The sequence below is a fragment of the Telmatherina bonti genome, assembly GCF_933228915.1.
Source record: "Telmatherina bonti genome assembly, chromosome: 24".
Taxonomy (NCBI): domain Eukaryota; kingdom Metazoa; phylum Chordata; class Actinopteri; order Atheriniformes; family Telmatherinidae; genus Telmatherina; species Telmatherina bonti.
Window position 1 is genome coordinate 4,288,725 of NC_136633.1, and position 23,071 is coordinate 4,311,795.

At 52.4% G+C, this 23,071-nt stretch overlaps 1 protein-coding gene across 1 annotated transcript in view; it reads left to right on the plus strand.

Moving 5' to 3' along the window:
- The first annotated feature begins 1,371 nt into the window (after window positions 1-1,371).
- The window catches only part of dusp27 (dual specificity phosphatase 27), a 31,661-nt gene continuing 9,961 nt past the window's right edge, over window positions 1,372-23,071 (plus strand). The window contains exons 1-3 of the mRNA XM_079264018.1: window positions 1,372-1,453; window positions 5,806-5,948; window positions 10,566-10,684. Of these exons, the coding sequence (XP_079120144.1) occupies window positions 5,833-5,948; window positions 10,566-10,684 (235 nt within the window). The 5' untranslated portion in view covers window positions 1,372-1,453; window positions 5,806-5,832. The remainder of the gene's footprint in view (window positions 1,454-5,805; window positions 5,949-10,565; window positions 10,685-23,071) is intronic.

A 23,071-nucleotide genomic window follows, 5' to 3' on the forward strand; every position in this document is an offset into this window, starting at 1 on the left:
TGTAGATAAACACACAGACCTGAAACCATGTGTATGATGGGGCTGAAGATGCATAACACCCAAAACACATTAAATACTTTAGTATTACATTTTAATTTTAATTTAATAAACACATAAAACATCAGTTTTGCTGAGTCATGGAATTTGTCAAAACGATCTATGGTGTGTTTACAAATTTTATATAAATATATCAACCTTGTTTTTAGTATTCTATTTAGCGATATTTTACTGTCTCATGTACATAAAGTATGAGTTTACTTTGAAAATACTTTAAGTATACAAGTACAAAAGTAGTATGTTAAAAGTAATATACTAAGCAAACTTAGAAGCATACTCAGTAAAATATTTTTAATAAACGAGTAGAATAGCATTTTTTTGTAATTCTAAATTCATAAAAGTTTCCTTAAAGTTTAATTCCATGAACTAAAATGTGGACTAGAAGTAATTACCAAGTAGGATACAGAGTGTATTTGTTTTATACTTGAAAGTGTACCTCTGTAAACTTAAATTGACCTTACAAACTATACAAGTATATCTTTATAAACTAAAACTGTCACAATTTAGTCCAAAGAAATATTAAGATAGTATACTTCTTAGTACACTACTAGTATATGTTCTGTAGTAAACTTGGTATACTTATACCCAAGTAAACTCAATAAACAGTTAAGAAAATAAACTTCAGGTTTACTGCTAGCAAACAGACACAGCGAGAACAGGCGAGTTAGTGGGTGTGAAACTGGGTGATGTATCGTCTTGGTCTGATCAGACTGATCGTATTAAAGAGACGTACGTTCCGTCCTCTGCTCTGTTGTTCGGTCCTGCTGGAGTTTGATGCTGCTGTAAAGCATCTTACAAACTAAACTTCAGCGGTGATCACATGACCTCCTTCAGACGTTCAGGTTGGTGCGCCGCTTCTTCTTCACAAACACGCATCAGGATGAGAGCCGGTCATCCTGGAGCTTCTCTGGCTTGGAAATGCTCCCGTTTAATGTCAGTCAGACTGGTGGAACACCATCTCTTAAACACAAAAGTGTTCTGTAGAAACTGGTGCATGTCACCTGATTTATTTATCACTAATTAATAAAGCTCTGATTGGATCTGTTGTGGTTTTTCTGACATTCTGAGTTGCATCTAAACTGATTGATTTTTTTGATGTATTTGCAGAGCGACTGAACTCCTCTGCTTATTATCTTTAGTCTCTTTTATCATTTAATCTCATTTTAACCTTTGTGTGTTTTTGTTGTTGTTGCATCGTTGTGAGGACCCCAGGAAGACCAGGATGTCCACTCACACTCCTGCAGTCAAGTACTCGAGTAAAAATACTGGAGTATCTGCAGCTGTGGTGTCGGGTGTCAGGCTGGGGAGGACATGAGGTGGGGGAGGACAGGGTCTAAGTTTAGGACAGTGTCAGAGTAGCCACCATCAGCTTGCGAGGAGGACAGTTCGGCCTCAGGTAAGAAACACACAGAAAGCGTGTGGAACACACACACCCAGGTAGAGGACGTACATTTAAGTGTGTTTCAGAACGTTTTCACACGTCTGATCTGAGATGTGCTGCTGGGAGCTGTCTGCAGGCCTGCAGGCTCAGACAGCTGGCCTGGCCTTAAAATAGAGCTGCTGGAAGGCCTCGCGCCGCCGCCTGGAACCTGCTTTATTTCAGTAATTACAAAGGCTGCGTGTTGTTTGCTGCTTCTGCATCATGTCTGTTCTACGAAACAGGAGACTCTGCTGCTGCCTGGATATTCATTTAATTAGAAATCCTGTTTTAATCATGATAAGATGTAAATTAAGAAGAGCAGAGAGATAACAGCTGTGAGATGACGGGGACAGAAAACTGTTTTCAGGTTAAAACTTACATTCAGAGTCGTTCTGTTCGTCTAAAACCAGTTAATTCTACAGCAAATAAGCTGAAACATGGGCTGGTTGAAGATAAATAAGGTCCCAAATCCAGTTCCAAACCAGTCAAATCAAACCTTGCTCATAGGAGCTCCTTTCATACAAAGCAGCAGAGATTTTCAGAATAAAAATCCTTTTTCAGATATTTAAAACAAACAAGAAACAGTTTGATCTATGCGTGAATTGAAAATGGTGATTTCCAAAACTCATCAACAACCTGTTTTTAACAGGTAAAATCAAAGCTGGAAAAAGGTCCGTCAACAACTGTCACAGCTTTAATAATAAAGCCTACTATAATAAATCACAACATAATAATAATTTTAATTAACCTCACTGATTTTTTTTTTTTATTGCTTGACATGTTTCCATGTCTCACAGCAGATACAGTTTAGCTGCTGCTGTTTACACAGATCCTGGTCTGAGACTGGACCGGTTCTCCCTCCGTAGGAAAAACTCTGGTTATTGATCACTTTTGATGTGAATAATTTTAAATTCAGCAGATCTTCAAGTTTCAGGATTTACAGAAAAGTATTGCCTTTCAATGTGTAGAACTTAAGAGACATCCTATTCTTAATGGTTGGAAACTAGAGGCCAGCAGGCCAAAACTGGGTCGCCAACAACATCAAGCCAGATTGTATTGATAGAAACTGATGTCAATGCGGAGACACTGTGTTGTTTACAGCGCTGTTAAAAACAGCGTGGCCCATTCAGAATGGTCGAGCTAGAGCGAAGAGAGAGAGGAGAGAGCTGCATCGGGAAAAGAGGAAGTTAGCTGCAAGCAACTTCCCGTTTAGCAGTGAATGTTTGGGTACTAGCTTTAGCAATAAACACAACAAAGCTCTTCAAGTTCCAGCAGAGTCATGCATCTCCTTCGCCGCTGCTGGCTGAGGAGAAGAAAGTTTACCCTGCAACTAGCTGCTGCTGGGTAAAGAGAAGGGAGTTTAGCCTGAAGCTAGCCCAGCTAGCTGCTGCTGGGTAAAGAGAAGGGAGTTTACCCTGAAGCTAGCCGCAGCTAGCTGCTGCTGGGTAAAGAGAAGGGAGTTTAGCCTGAAGCTAGCCCAGCTAGCTGCTGCTGGGTAAAGAGAAGGGAGTTTACCCTGAAGCTAGCCGCAGCTAGCTGCTGCTCGGTAAAGAGAAGGGAGTTTAGCCTGAAGCTAGCCCAGCTAGCTGCTGCTGGTTAAAGAGAAGGGAGTTTACCCTGAAGCTAGCCGCAGCTAGCTGCTGCTGGGTAAAGAGAAGGGAGTTTAGCCTGAAGCTAGCCCAGCTAGCTGCTGCTGGGTAAAGAGAAGGGAGTTTACCCTGAAGCTAGCCGCAGCTAGCTGCTGCTGGGTAAAGAGAAGGGAGTTTAGCCTGAAGCTAGCCCAGCTAGCTGCTGCTGGGTAAAGAGAAGGGAGTTTACCCTGAAGCTAGCCCAGCTAGCTGCTGCTGGGTAAAGAGAAGGGAGTTTAGCCTGAAGCTAGCCCAGCTAGCTGCTGCTGGGTAAAGAGAAGGGAGTTTACCCTGAAGCTAACTGCAGTTAGCTGCTGCTGGGTAAGTGTAGAGAGTTTACCCCGATGCTAGCTCGTGCTGGGTAAAGTGAAGGGAATTTACCCCGAAGCTAGTTGCAGCTAGCTGCCACTGGGTAAGTGTAGAGAGTTTACCCCGATGCTAGCTGCTGCTGGGTAAGTGTAGAAAGTTTACCCCGATGCTAGCTGCTGATGGGTAAAGTGAAGGGAATTTACCCCGAAGCTAGCAGCAGCTTCTCCTCCATTCAGCCCCTTGAACTGGTTTGAAGGTAGAAAGTTTAACAGCTGCTTCTTTCTCAGACAGTGGAGGAAACAGAGCAGAGCAACTAAACCGTAAAAGAAAAGCTGCCCTTCAGGACAAAAAATACCAAATGGAAAGACGAGAAAAATAACTGGTTATGTTGGAGCTGAACGCTCAATTCCCAGAACTCACTGACTCACTTTCCCATTTACTGCTGGACAATAAAGGACACTGGAGCATACACCATGTTAAACATATAAGAGCACACACAGAGTACATAAATAACATGTTTTACAGTTTCCGTTAAAATCCAATGAAATACAATATCATATAATATATAAATAAATGTATAAATAAATGAAGGCCAGTTACCAACCCTGCACCAGGGTCAAAACACCCTCTGAAGTTACAACAGCTTCCAGTTTTCTTTCAAGGTTTAGGAGTGTGTTTCTTGGAATCATTGTACCTTTTTCCAGAAGGATATTTGTGAGGTCAGATACTGATGTTGAACAGGAAGACTTGCAGTCTCTATGCTAATTCACCCCAAAGGTGTGCTGTTGAGGTCAGGACCTTGTGCAGGCCAGTCAGGTCCCACTAAACTGGCTCATCATGTCTTCATGGACCTTGCTTTTAGTCCTGGTGTGCCGTCATGTTGGAAGAGGAAAGAACTATCCCCAAACTGGTCCCATAAGGTCAGGAACTTGAAATTGTTCAAAATCTCTTAGTGTGCTGAAGCTCTCAGAGTTCCTTCCACTGGTCCAAGCCCAGCTCCTGAAGACCCACACCATCATCCTCCCTCCATCATACTTCACACTTGGCACAATGCAAACGCATACCGTTGTCCTGGCAACCGCCAAACCCAGACTTGTCTGTCAGATTGCCAGATGAAGAAGCGTGATTTGTTACTCTAGGTATAACCATGCCAGCTCTGGTGCTGTCTGGTTCAGCTATCTCTTGATGACAGGACTCTGCGTTGTGTTTAATAAAGGTGCTGAGACAATGGTCGGGTTTCGCCTGCACCGGCCATTTATTCTGCAGAGGATAGAGTGCTGCTCAGTCACAGTTAACATGCAGTCGGTTTACATGACACTAAGGAAATGAAAAGACTTAGACCGTGGCAAAATATCCCTGCACATAGAGCGCTAACTAGACCCGACTTACCTCTGACCCATCTGCCAACAATCCAGCGTAGTTGATGATGAAAGTACGCCAGTATTAAGAAGGAACGCCCACAAGTCACCACACACATAGTGCATAATGCAGCCCAATACCGTGACAAGTGGAATACACTATTTATTCCGTTACACAGAGAACATGTTTCCATGGCTCTAGAGTCCAGTGGTGGTGGGCCTCACGCCATTGCGTCCGACGCTTTGCGTTGCACTTGGTGGTGATTGGCTCGCATGCAGCATGTCACCATGGAAACCAACAGCAAGCTGTCTAGGCTCTGCTGTGGAGCTGATCTGAAGACCACGTGAGCATTGAAGGTCTGAAATGGTTGAAAGTTGGTGACCTCTGTGCACGACGCACCTCAGCATCCGCTGACCTCTATCGTGTTCCATGGCAACCACTTTGTGTCTGAGCTGCTGCTGTTCTCAGTTGCTTCAACTTTGTTATAAAACTGCTGACAGCTGACTGTGGAGGATTTAGTAGCGAGGAAATTTCACCACTGGGCTCGTTGCCAGGTAGCTTCCTATCACAGTACCACGCTGGAATTCACAGAACTCATGAAAGCCCATTCTTCCAAACATGAGGCCGTCTGCATGCCGAGGAGCTGGATTTTATACTCCTGTGGTCATGGAGGTGATCAGAGCACCTGGAATCCGTTCCAGCATGTTAAATAAACGTGATGATCTTAATTCTTCTGTTGTTTATTTATCAGTTTTATTCGATCTGCCGCTTTATGACAGCTGCTGCAGATGTGAAGCACTGTTGTTGTTTTTACAGGTTCTAAAACATACATTCCACTCAGACATGATGGGAAAGAAAGCTGCACTTCAGCCTCTAACATGGAAAGATGTTACTTATCACCTGAATGAGTGTATGACACACACATCTGCTTTATTTAAAATGTTTTTTACATCTGAGCTCATCGCAGAAGATCAAGGTTTAGAGGTCGTGTCTGTGTCATATTTAAAATTAAGCTTTTTTTCTTTCTATTAGTGGAGATAAGGAGAAATCCTGGTTGCCATGGCATCAGCCAATGAAAGCATGGAGCACAGAGATCAGAAGGTTCCTGATGGAGACGAGGAGGAGAGAGACGTCAGAGGAGTCCAGTCCCATTACCTGCGCTGCCCCTCCCCCAGGTAGGTCCAGTCCCATGACCCGCGCTACCCCTCCCCCAGGTAGGTCCAGTCCCATGACCCGCGCTACCCCTCCCCCAGGTAGGTCCAGTCCCATGACCCGCGCTACCCCTCCCCCAGGTAGGTCCAGTCCCATGACCCGCGCTACCCCTCCCCCAGGTAGGTCCAGTCCCATGACCCGCGCTACCCCTCCCCCAGGTAGGTCCAGTCCCATGACCCGCGCTGCCCCTCCCCCAGGTAGGTCCAGTCCCATGACCCGCGCTACCCCTCCCCCAGGTAGGTCCAGTCCCATGACCCGCGCTACCCCTCCCCCAGGTAGGTCCAGTCCCATGACCCGCGCTGCCCCTCCCCCAGGTAGGTCCAGTCCCATGACCCGCGCTACCCCTCCCCCAGGTAGGTCCAGTCCCATGACCCGCGCTACCCCTCCCCCAGGTAGGTCCAGTCCCATGACCCGCGCTGCCCCTCCCCCAGGTAGGTCCAGTCCCATGACCCGCGCTACCCCTCCCCCAGGTAGGTCCAGTCCCATGACCCGCACTACCCCTCCCCCAGGTAGGTCCAGTCCCATGACCCGCGCTGCCCCTCCCCCAGGTAGGTCCAGTCCCATGACCCGCGCTACCCCTCCCCCAGGTAGGTCCAGTCCCATGACCCGCGCTACCCCTCCCCCAGGTAGGTCCAGTCCCATGACCCGCGCTACCCCTCCCCCAGGTAGGTCCAGTCCCATTACCTGCGCTGCTGAAATGATCTGGTTAATGCTAATATAATGATGTGTAGCTAATATCATCATTCATTCATTTTCTGAACCGCTTAATCCAATTCAGGGTCGCGGGGAAGCTGGAGCCTATCCCAGCTGGCTTTGGGCGACAGGCAGGGTACACCCTGGACAGCTCGCCAGGCCATCGCAGGGCCACACAACCACTCACGCTCACGCTCACTCCTAGGGGCATTTTAGAGTAACCAATTAACCTAACATGCAAGTCTTTGGATGGTGGGAGGAAGCTGGAGTACCCAGAGAGAACCCACGCATGCACGGGGAGAACATGCAAACTCCACACAGAAAGGCCACTGACCAAACCCCTCCCCAGCCAAGGATCAAACCAGTGACCTTCTTGCTAGAGGCCACAGTGCTAACCACTGTTCCACCGTGCAGCCTTCATATCATCATGTTATGGCTAATATGAGTGGAATATTATTTTGTTGTTTTGGGGTTTTTTTTCACTTTGACTTCTGAACGCTTCGGGATAAATAAGGGTCCAAACTGGCAGGACGAACCAGAGTCGTTTCTACATGTTTAACCAGTTTAAACTGGATCTTAGTCACAAAATCGCATCATTTATTCCCATTTCTTTAGTTATATCTGAAAGCCAGAAAAGTTCAGACAGAAAATAAGGTTTTTGAGCAGAACCAGGACCTCTGACCCATCTGGACCTTCAGCTGATCTCTTGGCTGAAGCTTCATCCGACATGGTCTCCATGGGAACATGACCCAAGTGCTGAAGATCAGTGGAAACAGGTCCGATGGAGGGATGGATCCTCCCCAGAACCTAGACCTTCATTCAAAGAAGAATTTTGGAAAATCCTTCAAGGCTTCTGGAGACCTGTTCCTGAAAAAATCCTTCAAGGATCCTGGAGAACTGTTCCTACTGAAACATGACATTCAAACTGGGTTGTAGACCGAATTTCTCTTGTCATTATTTTATGAAATCAGATTTCATGAAAACCTCTGGTATATATATAAATATATCCTGTTTGTAGATGTTTGAATTTAGAGCAAACATTTCCTCTTTTCTGGTGATAAATGAGAGGAATAGGACAGATGTGTAATGACATGGGTGGAATATTTTTCATAAGGCATGTTATGATTTCGTAAATTTAATAAAGTTTCAGTTTTCTTGTCTTGATGTTCCTGCAGGTGTCAGCTGAACTTTCAGTCTTTATCAGAATGAGAAACTCTCTCATTTCCTCTTTTCAGAGACAAATTCTGTTTAGTATTCCAGATTGAAATGAAGAAGCTGTGCTTGGATGGCCGGTGGGGGACGCCAGTCCACCTCTGTGGTGCTTGTCAGCTATGACGTCACAGTTTAACATGAAGATACAGAGCTTAATATAGAACATGACATGTCTGGAAAGTCATCACGCAGAAGCAGCTTAGACCAACACGCATCTGTTCACAGCTGACGTAAGACGTGTAACACGACATGGGAAACAGGAAAACCCTGCAGCCTGCGGACCACGCCTCATGTCATGTGAGGGGTGTGTGTGCATAGTGAAGGTGGGTAATGAACTCTTTTCTACTCTTCTCTACTGGAAGATCAGCTACTGGAAGATCAGCTACCGGAAGATCAGCTACTGAAAGATCAGCTACTGAAAGATCAGCTACCGAAAGATCAGCTACCAGAAGATCAGCTACCGGAAGATCAGCTACTGGAAGATCAGCTACTGGAAGATCAGCTACTGGAAGATCAGCTACTGGAAGATCAGCTACTGGAAGATCAGCTACTGGAAGATCAGCTACTGGAAGATCAGCTACTGGCAGATCAGCTACTGGCAGATCAGCTACTGGAAGATCAGCTACTGGAAGATCAGCTACCGGCAGATCGGCTACTGGCAGATCAGCTACTGGCAGATCAGCTACCGGAAGATCAGCTACCGAAAGATCAGCTACCAGAAGATCAGCTACCGGAAGATCAGCTACTGGAAGATCAGCTACCGGCAGATCAGCTACTGGAAGATCAGCTACTGGAAGATCAGCTACTGGAAGATCAGCTACTGGAAGATCAGCTACTGGCAGATCAGCTACTGGAAGATCAGCTACTGGAAGATCAGCTACCGGCAGATCGGCTACCGGAAGATCGGCTACCGGAAGATCGGCTACCGGAAGATCGGCTACCGGAAGATCAGCTACCGGCAGATCAGCTACCGGAAGATCAGCTACTGGCAGATCAGCTACCGGAAGATCAGCTACTGGAAGATCAGCTACCGGAAGATCAGCTACCGGAAGATCAGCTACCGGAAGATCAGCTACTGGCAGATCAGCTACCGGCAGATCAGCTACTAGAAGATCAGCTACTGGAAGATCAGCTACCGGAAGATCAGCTACCGGAAGATCAGCTACTGGCAGATCAGCTACTGGATGATCAGCTACTGGATGATCAGCTACTGGAAGATCAGCTACCGGAAGATCAGCTACCGGAAGATCAGCTACTAGAAGATCAGCTACTAGAAGATCGGCTACCGGAGGATCGGCTACCGGAGGATCAGCTACCGGAAGATCGGCTACCGGAAGATCAGCTACCGGAAGATCAGCTACTAGAAGATCAGCTACTGGAAGATCAGCTACTGGAAGATCAGCTACTGGAAGATCAGCTACTGGAAGATCAGCTACTGGCAGATCAGCTACTGGAAGATCGGCTACCGGAAGATCGGCTACCAGAAGATCGGCTACCGGAAGATCAGCTACCGGAAGATCAGCTACTAGAAGATCGGCTACCGGAGGATCGGCTACCGGAAGATCAGCTACCGGAAGATCAGCTACCGGAAGATCAGCTACCGGAAGATCAGCTACTAGAAGATCAGCTACTGGAAGATCAGCTACTGGAAGATCGGCTACCGGAAGATCGGCTACCGGAAGATCGGCTACCGGAAGATCGGCTACCGGAAGATCAGCTACTGGAAGATCGGCTACTGGCAGATCAGCTACTGGAAGATCGGCTACCGGAAGATCGGCTACTGGAAGATCGGCTACTGGAAGATCGGCTACCGGAAGATCGGCTACTGGAAGATCGGCTACTGGAAGATCAGCTACCGGAAGATCGGCTACCGGAAGATCAGCTACCGGAAGATCGGCTACTGGAAGATCAGCTACCGGAAGATCAGCTGATTGAAGATCAGTTGAAAACCCCGCAGACCAGGGATCCCCGTCTTTAGACCTCTGAGCTGCTGTCCTCCAGGTTTTAGAAGTTTCCTGCTGCAACACTGATCACACTCTACACACACATGTTGTTAGCATCAGGTGTTGCAGGTGTTCCTGTTTCTGCTGATAACTGCATGCTGTGTTTTCTCACGTTTTAGGATGTTTCCTCTTTATCCAGGTGTAGCAGCTGCTTGCCTGCTATATGTGTGGCTGAAGCTCAGGAGGAAGAGCAGTCAAGGCCCTGATGTGTCCTGATGTCTCTATGAGTGTGTTATAGAGCAAAGCACTGAGTATATACATGTAGAATGCTCTATGGGTGACTGTGACATGTAGTGTGAAAGTGCTTCGACTGGTCAAGATGACAGCGTTGCATAAGTGTCATTCATTCACCGTTTGTCTGATCTGCCTTGTATCTTTTCTGTTCATTCACCTGTTCTTCTCCGTCAGGGCCAGATGAACGTCACTATCAAACAGATGTTGATGTTCTGGGAGTGTTAATCTACCAATAGGAGTCTCTCTTCACTGTCCGTGTATGTTTAATGAGGACAACCCAAGTAGAGATTTTCTCGTGACTAAAACATGACAAATAAGTAGTTTCACACAGAAAAGAAAGGAAAACTGAACTCAACATGGACTGACACATGAAATCTCTGATCACACAGAGCTGATGAATGTAGGTAACTGTTTCTCCGTCCTCCTTCTGTCTTCCAGTTTCTCCATGGCTTCAGACTCCAGGTTTTCCATGCTGTCCGGATCTGATGCTGCCAGCATCTTCATGGAGCCCATCCACCTTTCCTCGGCCATCGCGGCAAAGAAGATCATCAGCGAGGGTGAGATATCCCTGGAAAGAACGTTTAACTGGTTGCAGTCTGCATCTCCATCCCCTTTAAAACCTGCACGTCATCTTCTGGAAACAGAGACATCATGGATCAGGAAGGAAAACTGGACCAGCAGGAGATGAACCTCTGCTGGGAGACGTGTGGAAGATCTGCTAAAACCTGCTTTTACTCCCACTTCATCCATGCAAATAAAAAGGCCAATCACATGGCAGCATGTAGTCACGTAAACATAAGGAAGACGACCTGCTGAAGTACACACTGAGCATGGAAATGTGGAAAAAAAGAGATTTAAGGTTTATATTCTGACCGTCGGGTTGTTTTCCTGCAGTATCCAGAGCAGATGTAGCAACATAGTCCGGAACAGCTCCGTCCGACGGGAACACGTAGTCCGGAACAGGTCCGTCCGACGGGAACACGTAGTCCGGAACAGCTCCGTCCGACGGGAACACGTAGTCCGGAACAGCTCCATCCGACGGGAACACGTAGTCCGGAACAGCTCCGTCCGACGGGAACACGTAGTCCGGAACAGGTCCGTCCGACGGGAACACATAGTCCGGAACAGCTCCGTCCAACGGGAACACGTAGTCCGGAACAAGTCCGTCCGACAGGAACACGTAGTCCGGAACAGCTCCGTCCGACGGGAACACGTAGTCCGGAACAGGTCCGTCCGACGGGAACACATAGTCCGGAACAAGTCCGTCCGACAGGAACACGTAGTCCGGAACAGCTCCGTCCAACGGGAACACGTAGTCCGGAACAGGTCCGTCCGACGGGAACACGTAGTCCGGAACAGCTCCGTCCGACGGGAACACGTAGTCCGGAACAGCTCCATCCGACGGGAACACGTAGTCCGGAACAGCTCCGTCCGACGGGAACACGTAGTCCGGACCAGGTCCGTCCGACGGGAACACGTAGTCCGGAACAGGTCCGTCCGACGGGAACACATAGTCCGGAACAGCTCCGTCCAACGGGAACACGTAGTCCGGAACAAGTCCGTCCGACAGGAACACGTAGTCCGGAACAGCTCCGTCCGACGGGAACACGTAGTCCGGAACAGGTCCGTCCGACGGGAACACATAGTCCGGAACAAGTCCGTCCGACAGGAACACGTAGTCCGGAACAGCTCCGTCCAACGGGAACACGTAGTCCGGAACAAGTCCGTCCGACAGGAACACGTAGTCCGGAACAAGTCCGTCCGACAGGAACACGTAGTCCGGAACAGGTCCGTCTGACGGGAACACGTAGTCCGGAAAAGCTCCGTCCGACGGGAACACGTAGTCCGGAACAGCTCCATCCGACGGGAACACGTAGTCCGGAACAAGTCCTTCCGACGGGAACACGTAGTCTGGACCAGGTCTGTCCGACGGGAACACGTAGTCCGGAACAGGTCCGTCCGACGGGAACACGTAGTCCGGAACAGCTCCGTCCAACGGGAACACGTAGTCCGGAACAAGTCTGTCCGACAGCAATACGTGGTCCGGAACAAGTCTGTCCGACAGGATTACGTGGTCCGGAACAAGTCTGTCCAACAGGATCACTTATTCCGGAACAAGTCCGTCCGACGGGAACACGTAGTCCGGAACAGGTCCGTCCGACGGGAACACGTAGTCCGGAACAGGTCCGTCCGATGGGAACACCTAGTCCGGAACAGGTTCGTCCGACGGGAACACGTAGTCCGGAACAGCTCCGTCCAACGGGAACACGTAGTCCGGAACAAGTCCGTCCGACAGGAACACGTAGTCCGGAACAGGTCCGTCCGACGGGAACACGTAGTCCGGAACAGCTCCGTCCAACAGGAACACGTAGTCCGGAACAGGTCCGTCCGACGGGAACACATAGTCCGGAACAGCTCCGTCCAACGGGAACACGTAGTCCGGAACAAGTCCGTCCGACAGGAACACGTAGTCCGGAACAGCTCCGTCCGACGGGAACACGTAGTCCGGAACAGGTCCGTCCGACGGGAACACATAGTCCGGAACAAGTCCGTCCGACAGGAACACGTAGTCCGGAACAGCTCCGTCCAACGGGAGCACGTAGTCCGGAACAAGTCCGTCCGACAGGAACACGTAGTCCGGAACAAGTCCGTCCGACAGGAACACGTAGTCCGGAACAGGTCCGTCTGACGGGAACACGTAGTCCGGAAAAGCTCCGTCCGACGGGAACACGTAGTCCGGAACAGCTCCATCCGACGGGAACACGTAGTCCGGAACAAGTCCTTCCGACGGGAACACGTAGTCCGGACCAGGTCTGTCCGACGGGAACACGTAGTCCGGAACAGGTCCGTCCGACGGGAACACGTAGTCCGGAACAGCTCCGTCCAACGGGAACACGTAGTCCGGAACAAGTCCGTCCGACGGGAACACGTAGTCCGGAACAGGTCCGTCCGACGGGAACACAGAGTCCGGAACAGGTCCGTCCGACGGGAACACATGGTCCGGAACAGGTCCGTCCGACAGGAACACGTAGTCCGGAACAGGTCCGTCCGACGACAATACGTAGTCCGGAACAGCTCCGTCCGATGGGAACACAGAGTCCGGAATAGCTCTTTCCGACGGGAACACGTAGTCCGGAACAGGTCCGTCCGACGGGAACACGTGGTCCGGAACAGGTTCGTCCGACGGGAACACGAAGTCCGGAACAGCTCCGTCCGACAGGAACACGTAGTCCGGAACAGGTCCGTCCGACAGGATTACGCGGTCCGGTACAAGTCTGTCCTACAGGATTACGTGGTCCGGAGCAAGTCTGTCCAACAGGATCACGTATTCCGGAACAAGTCTGTCCAACAGGATCACGTATTCCGGAACAAGTCCGTCTGACAGGAATACGTAGTCCGGAACAAGTCTGTCCGACAGGATTACGTGGTCCGGAACAAGTCTGTCCGACGGCGATACGTGGTCCGGAACAAGTCTGTCCGACAGCGATACGTGGTCCGGAACAAGTCTGTCCGACAGGATTACGTGGTCCGGAACAAGTCTGTCCAACAGGATCACTTATTCCGGAACAAGTCCGTCCGACGGGAACACGTAGTCCGGAACAGGTCCGTCCGACGGGAACACGTAGTCCGGAACAGGTCCGTCCGATGGGAACACCTAGTCCGGAACAGGTTCGTCCGACGGGAACACGTAGTCCGGAACAAGTCCGTCCGACAGGAACACGTAGTCCGGAACAGCTCCGTCCGACGGGAACACGTAGTCCGGAACAGGTCCGTCCGACGGGAACACATAGTCCGGAACAAGTCCGTCCGACAGGAACACGTAGTCCGGAACAGCTCCGTCCAACGGGAACACGTAGTCCGGAACAAGTCCGTCCGACAGGAACACGTAGTCCGGAACAAGTCCGTCCGACAGGAACACGTAGTCCGGAACAGGTCCGTCTGACGGGAACACGTAGTCCGGAACAGCTCCGTCCAACAGGAACACGTAGTCCGGAACAGGTCCGTCCGACGGGAACACGTGGTCCGGAACAGGTCCGTCTGACAGGAACACATAGTCCGGAACAGCTCCGTCCGACAGGATTACGTAGTCCGGAACAAGTCTGTCCGACAGGAATACGTAGTCCGGAACAAGTCTGTCCGACAGGATTACGTGGTCCGGAACAAGTCTGTCCGACAGGAATACATAGTCCGGAACAAGTCTGTCCGACAGGATTACGCGGTCCGGTACAAGTCTGTCCAACAGGATCACGTATTCCGGAACAAGTCTGTCCAACAGGATCACGTATTCCGGAACAAGTCTGTCCAACAGGATCACGTATTCCGGAACAAGTCCGTCTGACAGGAATACGTAGTCCGGAACAAGTCTGTCCGACAGGATTACGTGGTCCGGAACAAGTCTGTCCGACGGCGATACGTGGTCCGGAACAAGTCTGTCCGACAGCGATACGTGGTCCGGAACAAGTCTGTCCAACAGGATCACTTATTCCGGAACAAGTCCGTCCGACGGGAACACGTAGTCCGGAACAAGTCCGTCCGACAGGAACACGTAGTCCGGAACAGGTCCGTCCGATGGGAACACGTAGTCCGGAACAGGTCCGTCCGACGGGAACACGTAGTCCGGAACAGCTCCGTCCAACGGGAACACGTAGTCCGGAACAAGTCCGTCCGACAGGAACACGTAGTCCGGAACAGGTCCGTCCGACGGGAACACGTAGTCCGGAACAGGTCCGTCCGACGGGAACACGTAGTCCGGAACAGGTCCGTCCGACGGGAACACGTAGTCCGGAACAGGTCCGTCCGACGGGAACACGTAGTCCGGAACAGGTCCGTCCGACGGGAACACGTAGTCCGGAACAGGTCCGTCCGATGGGAACACGTAGTCCGGAACAGGTTCGTCCGACGGGAACACGTAGTCCGGAACAGCTCCGTCCGACGGGAACACGTAGTCCGGAACAAGTCCGTCCGACAGGAACACGTAGTCCGGAACAGGTCCGTCCGACGGGAACACGTAGTCCGGAACAGGTCCGTCCGACGGGAACACATAGTCCGGAACAGGTTCGTCCGACGGGAACACGTAGTCCGGAACAGCTCCGTCCAACAGGAACACGTAGTCCGGAACAGGTCCGTCCGACGGGAACACATGGTCCGGAACAGGTCCGTCCGACAGGAACACGTAGTCCGGAACAGCTCCGTCCGACGGGAACACATGGTCCGGAAAAGGTCCGTCCGACAGGAACACGTAGTCCGGAACAGGTCTGTCCGACAGGATTACGTAGTCCGGAACAAGTCTGTCCGACAGGATTACGTGGTCCGGAACAGGTCCGTCCGACAGGATTACGTGGTCCAGAACAAGTCTGTCCGACAGGAATACGTAGTCCGGAACAAGTCCGTCCGACAGGATTACGTGGTCCGGAACAAGTCTGTCCGACAGGAATACGTAGTCCGGAACAAGTCTGTCCGACAGGATTACGCGGTCCGGTACAAGTCTGTCCAACAGGATCACGTATTCCGGAACAAGTCTGTCCAACAGGATCACGTATTCCGGAACAAGTCCGTCTGACAGGAATACGTCGTCCGGAACAAGTCCGTCTTACAGGATCACGTATTCCGGAACAAGTCCGTCTGACAGGAATACGTAGTCCGGAACAAGTCTGTCCGACAGGATTACGCGGTCCGGAACAAGTCTGTCCGACGGCGATACGTGGTCCGGAACAAGTCTGTCCGACGGCGATACGTGGTCCGGAACCAGGCTGTCCGACGGCGATACGTGGTCCGGAACAAGTCTGTCCGACGGCGATACGTGGTCCGGAACAAGTCTGTCCGACAGGATTACGTGGTCCGGAACAAGTCTGTCCAACAGGATCACGTATTCCGGAACAAGTCCGTCCGACGGGAACATGTAGTCCGGAACAGGTCCGTCCGACAGGAACACGTAGTCCGGAACAGGTCCGTCCGACGACAATACGTAGTCCGGAACAGCTCCGTCCGATGGGAACACAGAGTCCGGAATAGCTCTTTCCGACGGGAACACGTAGTCCGGAACAGGTCCGTCCGACGGGAACACGTGGTCCGGAACAGGTTCGTCCGACGGGAACACGAAGTCCGGAACAGCTCCGTCCGACAGGAACACGTAGTCCGGAACAGGTCCGTCCGACAGGATTACGCGGTCCGGTACAAGTCTGTCCTACAGGATTACGTGGTCCGGAGCAAGTCTGTCCAACAGGATCACGTATTCCGGAACAAGTCTGTCCAACAGGATCACGTATTCCGGAACAAGTCCGTCTGACAGGAATACGTAGTCCGGAACAAGTCTGTCCGACAGGATTACGTGGTCCGGAACAAGTCTGTCCGACGGCGATACGTGGTCCGGAACAAGTCTGTCCGACAGCGATACGTGGTCCGGAACAAGTCTGTCCGACAGGATTACGTGGTCCGGAACAAGTCTGTCCAACAGGATCACTTATTCCGGAACAAGTCCGTCCGACGGGAACACGTAGTCCGGAACAGGTCCGTCCGACGGGAACACGTAGTCCGGAACAGGTCCGTCCGATGGGAACACCTAGTCCGGAACAGGTTCGTCCGACGGGAACACGTAGTCCGGAACAAGTCCGTCCGACAGGAACACGTAGTCCGGAACAGCTCCGTCCGACGGGAACACGTAGTCCGGAACAGGTCCGTCCGACGGGAACACATAGTCCGGAACAAGTCCGTCCGACAGGAACACGTAGTCCGGAACAGCTCCGTCCAACGGGAACACGTAGTCCGGAACAAGTCCGTCCGACAGGAACACGTAGTCCGGAACAAGTCCGTCCGACAGGAACACGTAGTCCGGAACAGGTCCGTCTGACGGGAACACGTAGTCCGGAACAGCTCCGTCCAACAGGAACACGTAGTCCGGAACAGGTCCGTCCGACGGGAACACGTGGTCCGGAACAGGTCCGTCTGACAGGAACACATAGTCCGGAACAGCTCCGTCCGACAGGATTACGTAGTCCGGAACAAGTCTGTCCGACAGGAATACGTAGTCCGGAACAAGTCTGTCCGACAGGATTACGTGGTCCGGAACAAGTCTGTCCGACAGGAATACATAGTCCGGAACAAGTCTGTCCGACAGGATTACGCGGTCCGGTACAAGTCTGTCCAACAGGATCACGTATTCCGGAACAAGTCTGTCCAACAGGATCACGTATTCCGGAACAAGTCTGTCCAACAGGATCACGTATTCCGGAACAAGTCCGTCTGACAGGAATACGTAGTCCGGAACAAGTCTGTCCGACAGGATTACGTGGTCCGGAACAAGTCTGTCCGACGGCGATACGTGGTCCGGAACAAGTCTGTCCGACAGCGATACGTGGTCCGGAACAAGTCTGTCCAACAGGATCACTTATTCCGGAACAAGTCCGTCCGACGGGAACACGTAGTCCGGAACAAGTCCGTCCGACAGGAACACGTAGTCCGGAACAGGTCCGTCCGATGGGAACACGTAGTCCGGAACAGGTCCGTCCGACGGGAACACGTAGTCCGGAACAGCTCCGTCCAACGGGAACACGTAGTCCGGAACAAGTCCGTCCGACAGGAACACGTAGTCCGGAACAGGTCCGTCCGACGGGAACACGTAGTCCGGAACAGGTCCGTCCGACGGGAACACGTAGTCCGGAACAGGTCCGTCCGACGGGAACACGTAGTCCGGAACAGGTCCGTCCGACGGGAACACGTAGTCCGGAACAGGTCCGTCCGACGGGAACACGTAGTCCGGAACAGGTCCGTCCGATGGGAACACGTAGTCCGGAACAGGTTCGTCCGACGGGAACACGTAGTCCGGAACAGCTCCGTCCGACGGGAACACGTAGTCCGGAACAAGTCCGTCCGACAGGAACACGTAGTCCGGAACAGGTCCGTCCGACGGGAACACGTAGTCCGGAACAGGTCCGTCCGACGGGAACACATAGTCCGGAACAGGTTCGTCCGACGGGAACACGTAGTCCGGAACAGCTCCGTCCAACAGGAACACGTAGTCCGGAACAGGTCCGTCCGACGGGAACACATGGTCCGGAACAGGTCCGTCCGACAGGAACACGTAGTCCGGAACAGCTCCGTCCGACGGGAACACATGGTCCGGAACAGGTCCGTCCGACAGGAACACGTAGTCCGGAACAGGTCTGTCCGACAGGATTACGTAGTCCGGAACAAGTCTGTCCGACAGGATTACGTGGTCCGGAACAGGTCCGTCCGACAGGATTACGTGGTCCAGAACAAGTCTGTCCGACAGGAATACGTAGTCCGGAACAAGTCCGTCCGACAGGATTACGTGGTCCGGAACAAGTCTGTCCGACAGGAATACGTAGTCCGGAACAAGTCTGTCCGACAGGATTACGCGGTCCGGTACAAGTCTGTCCAACAGGATCACGTATTCCGGAACAAGTCTGTCCAACAGGATCACGTATTCCGGAACAAGTCCGTCTGACAGGAATACGTCGTCCGGAACAAGTCCGTCTTACAGGATCACGTATTCCGGAACAAGTCCGTCTGACAGGAATACGTAGTCCGGAACAAGTCTGTCCGACAGGATTACGCGGTCCGGAACAAGTCTGTCCGACGGCGATACGTGGTCCGGAACAAGTCTGTCCGACGGCGATACGTGGTCCGGAACCAGGCTGTCCGACGGCGATACGTGGTCCGGAACAAGTCTGTCCGACGGCGATACGTGGTCCGGAACAAGTCTGTCCGACAGGATTACGTGGTCCGGAACAAGTCTGTCCAACAGGATCACGTATTCCGGAACAAGTCCGTCCGACGGGAACATGTAGTCCGGAACAGGTCCGTCCGACGGGAACACGTAGTCCGGAACAAGTCTGTCCGACGGCGATACGTGGTCCGGAACAAGTCTGTCCGACAGCGATACGTGGTCCGGAACAAGTCTGTCCGACAGCGATAAGTAGTCTGGAACAGGTCCGTCCGACGGGAACACGTAGTCCGGAACAGGTCCGTCCGACGGGAACACGTAGTCCGGAACAGCTCCGTCCGACGGGAACACGTAGTCCGGAACAGGTTCGTCCGACGGGAACACGCAGTCCGGAACAGCTCCGTCCGACAGGAACACGTAGTCCGGAACAAGTCTGTCCAACAGGATCACGTATTCCGGAACAAGTCTGTCCAACAGGATCACGTATTCTGGAACAAGTCTGTCCAACAGGATCACGTATTCCGGAACAAGTCTGTCCAACAGGATCACGTATTCCGGAACAAGTCCGTCCGACATGAATACGTAGTCCGGAACAAGTCTGTCCGACGGCGATACGTGGTCCGGAACAAGTCTGTCCAACAGCGATACGTGGTCCGGAACAAGTCTGTCCGACAGCGATAAGTAGTCTGGAACAGGTCTGTCCGACAGGATTACGTCGTCCAGAATAAGTCATTCACCCCCAGAAATTTAACAGTGGACACCCTCTCCACCCTGACATCGTTATGAATGGTTAACTAACCAGTCGTGGCCGTTGAGACACAGGCTGTCAGGGAGCTCTGAGCTGCAGTGTCTGGCACGCGCCGCCATCTGGGCGAGCCGCCATCTTGACCTGGTATCTAGGCCATGTGCCTGTGGAGACAGTGAAGTACTTGTAATGCAGCTGGAGGCGATGTGAACTCTGTGACGTGGTGGATTATCCTGAACCTCATGATGGATCTGCTGCATCTGTGTGGTGATTCCAGTCTGTCAGGACTGTTTCCTGGAGCTACGTTCATGTTGTCACACTGAGTTACAAAGGGGTTCTGACCCAGTTCAGAAGGGGGACCTGAAGACGAGGACGACCCAGTTCCAGAAGGTGAACCCTATGAGGACGGCCCGGTTCCAGAAGCTGGACCTGAAGACGAGGACGACCCGGTTCCAGAAGGGGGACCCTATGAGGACGGCCCGGTTCCAGAAGGGGGACCTGAAGACGAGGACGACCCGGTTCCAGAAGGGGGACCCTATGAGGACGACCCGGTTCCAGAAGCTGGACCCTATGAGGACGACCCGGTTCCAGAAGCTGGACCCTATGAGGACGACCCGGTTCCAGAAGCTGGACCCTATGAGGACGGCCCGGTTCCAGAAGGTGGACCTGAAGACGAGGACGACCCGGTTCCAGAAGGGGGACCTGATGATGAGGACGGCCCGCATCCAGACGAGGGACCTGATGACGAGGACAGCCCGGTTCCAGAAGGGGGACTATGTTTTCCAGAACCAGCTCATGGAGGTGTGAATTCAGGTGTTATCTGCGTTTTTTTGGACGGACAGCGTGCAGGTCCTGGGTTTGAACTCCATCCTGGCCTCGGGTTCTTGTTCCTGCCCTCCTGAACTTTCAGAACCACACCAGGACTTCAGCCGGAGTCGGGATCAGACTCAACGATCCAACCTTAAGAAGAACCAGAGGCATTTCTCTGCATAACGAGGTTTAATTTGGCGTAATGCGGTTGGACGGCAGGCGGTCCACGCTTCCTCCCTGCAGCTCGCTACCGGCCCTCCTCTCGCCGGAGGACGATGATTGAGGAAATTAGCTTCTTTGACACATCTCAGAGCGACTCCTGTCTGCAGCAGCTTAATGGACGATACATGTTTCATCTGCAGGAGTCTGACAGTCAGCGGCGAAGGCAGCTGTCGCCGCAGCTTTGTGCAGGAACAAGATGATTTATTCAAAGCTGGGAGGCCTGGTGGCGTTCAGGAACAACAGCATGTGTGGCCTTCAGGATGACAGTCAGAGTGGTTTATCCCCAGTGGAAACTGGGAATGTAGCGGGAAAGCTTTGTTGAGCAGCGTGTCTTCTAGCAGTCTTACTGGGGAGCGTTATCCTCATCACAAGGCAAACTCTTCATTATTCATGTTGGCCTGAGTCTGAACACACGACGCAGAACAAAACGCTGACATTTTATCTGAGAGCAGCTTTCATACAGTGGCTGAGCTGTTGACGGCTTCACAGAACCAATGGCTTGATCGATTAAGCCATGGTCTCAGCAGCGCGTCGGTTTATCCGGTCATGGCGGATGTTCGTCTCTATTCTGGTTGTTTTCCAGCAGTTTCTGCACCGCTTGTGTTGCTCATTTGGTAGTTTCCCTCTTAGTTAACCTTTAGTCATCTAAACTGTGTGGACCCTTAAAACACAAGTCTGGTCGGACAGAACTTGGGATTTCCTCGTTGCATGGAGCCACAGCTGGAAGAAAAACAGTGTGAAAATATAAACAGACTCAGTTTTCTGTCTGGACTGAGAGAACTGTCCAGATCTTCTGAAGGTGCAGTTTATTAAACCGCTTCATACAGTCCAGAAGCCTCACAAGATGTGGAAGAAGCAGGAACGGCAGTCTCTGGAGGTGGACTATGGACGCCGGTCTCTGGAGGTGGACTATGGACGCCGGTCTCTGGAGGTGGACTATGGACGCCGGTCTCTGGAGCTGGACTATGGACGCCGGTCTCTGGAGCTGGACTATGGACGCGGTCTCTGGAGCTGGACTATGGACGCCGGTCTCTGGAGCTGGACTATGGACGCCGGTCTCTGGAGGTGGACTATGGACGCCGGTCTCTGGAGCTGGACTATGGACGCCGGTCTCTGGAGCTGGACTATGGACGCGGTCTCTGGAGGTGGACTATGGACGCCGGTCTCTGGAGCTGGACTATGGACGCCGGTCTCTGGAGCTGGACTATGGACGCCGGTCTCTGGAGCTGGACTATGGACGCCGGTCTCTGGAGCTGGACTATGGACGCGGTCTCTGGAGGTGGACTATGGACGCCGGTCTCTGGAGGTGGACTATGGACGCCGGTCTCTGGAGCTGGACTATGGACGCCGGTCTCTGGAGCTGGACTATGGACGCGGTCTCTGGAGCTGGACTATGGACGCCGGTCTCTGGAGCTGGACTATGGACGCCGGTCTCTGGAGCTGGACTATGGACGCCGGTCTCTGGAGCTGGACTATGGACGCGGTCTCTGGAGCTGGACTATGGACGCCGGTCTCTGGAGCTGGACTATGGACGCGGTCTCTGGAGCTGGACTATGGACGCCGGTCTCTGGAGCTGGACTATGGACGCCGGTCTCTGGAGCTGGACTATGAACGCCGGTCTCTGGAGGTGGACTATGAACGCCGGTCTCTGGAGCTGGACTATGGACGCCGGTCTCTGGAGCTGGACTATGGACGCCGGTCTCTGGAGCTGGACTATGGACGCCGGTCTCTGGAGCTGGACTATGAACGCCGGTCTCTGGAGCTGGACTATGGACGCCGGTCTCTGGAGCTGGACTATGGACGCCGGTCTCTGGAGCTGGACTATGGACGCCGGTCTCTGGAGCTGGACTATGAACGCCGGTCTCTGGAGGTGGACTATGGACGCCGGTCTCTGGAGCTGGACTATGAACGCCGGTCTCTGGAGCTGGACTATGGACGCCGGTCTCTGGAGGTGGACTATGGACGCCGGTCTCTGGAGGTGGACTATGAACGCCGGTCTCTGGAGGTGGACTATGGACGCCGGTCTCTGGAGGTGGACTATGAACGCCGGTCTCTGGAGGTGGACTATGGACGCCGGTCTCTGGAGGTGGACTATGGACGCCGGTCTCTGGAGCTGGACTATGGACGCCGGTCTCTGGAGCTGGACTATGGACGCGGTCTCTGGAGCTGGACTATGGACGCCGGTCTCTGGAGCTGGACTATGGACGCCGGTCTCTGGAGCTGGACTATGGACGCCGGTCTCTGGAGCTGGACTATGGACGCCGGTCTCTGGAGCTGGACTATGGACGCCGGTCTCTGGAGCTGGACTATGGACGCCGGTCTCTGGAGCTGGACTATGAACGCCGGTCTCTGGAGCTGGACTATGGATGCCGGTCTCTGGAGCTAGACTATGAACGCCGGTCTCTGGAGCTGGACTATGGACGCCGGTCTCTGGAGCTAGACTATGAACGCCGGTCTCTGGAGCTGGACTATGGACGCCGGTCT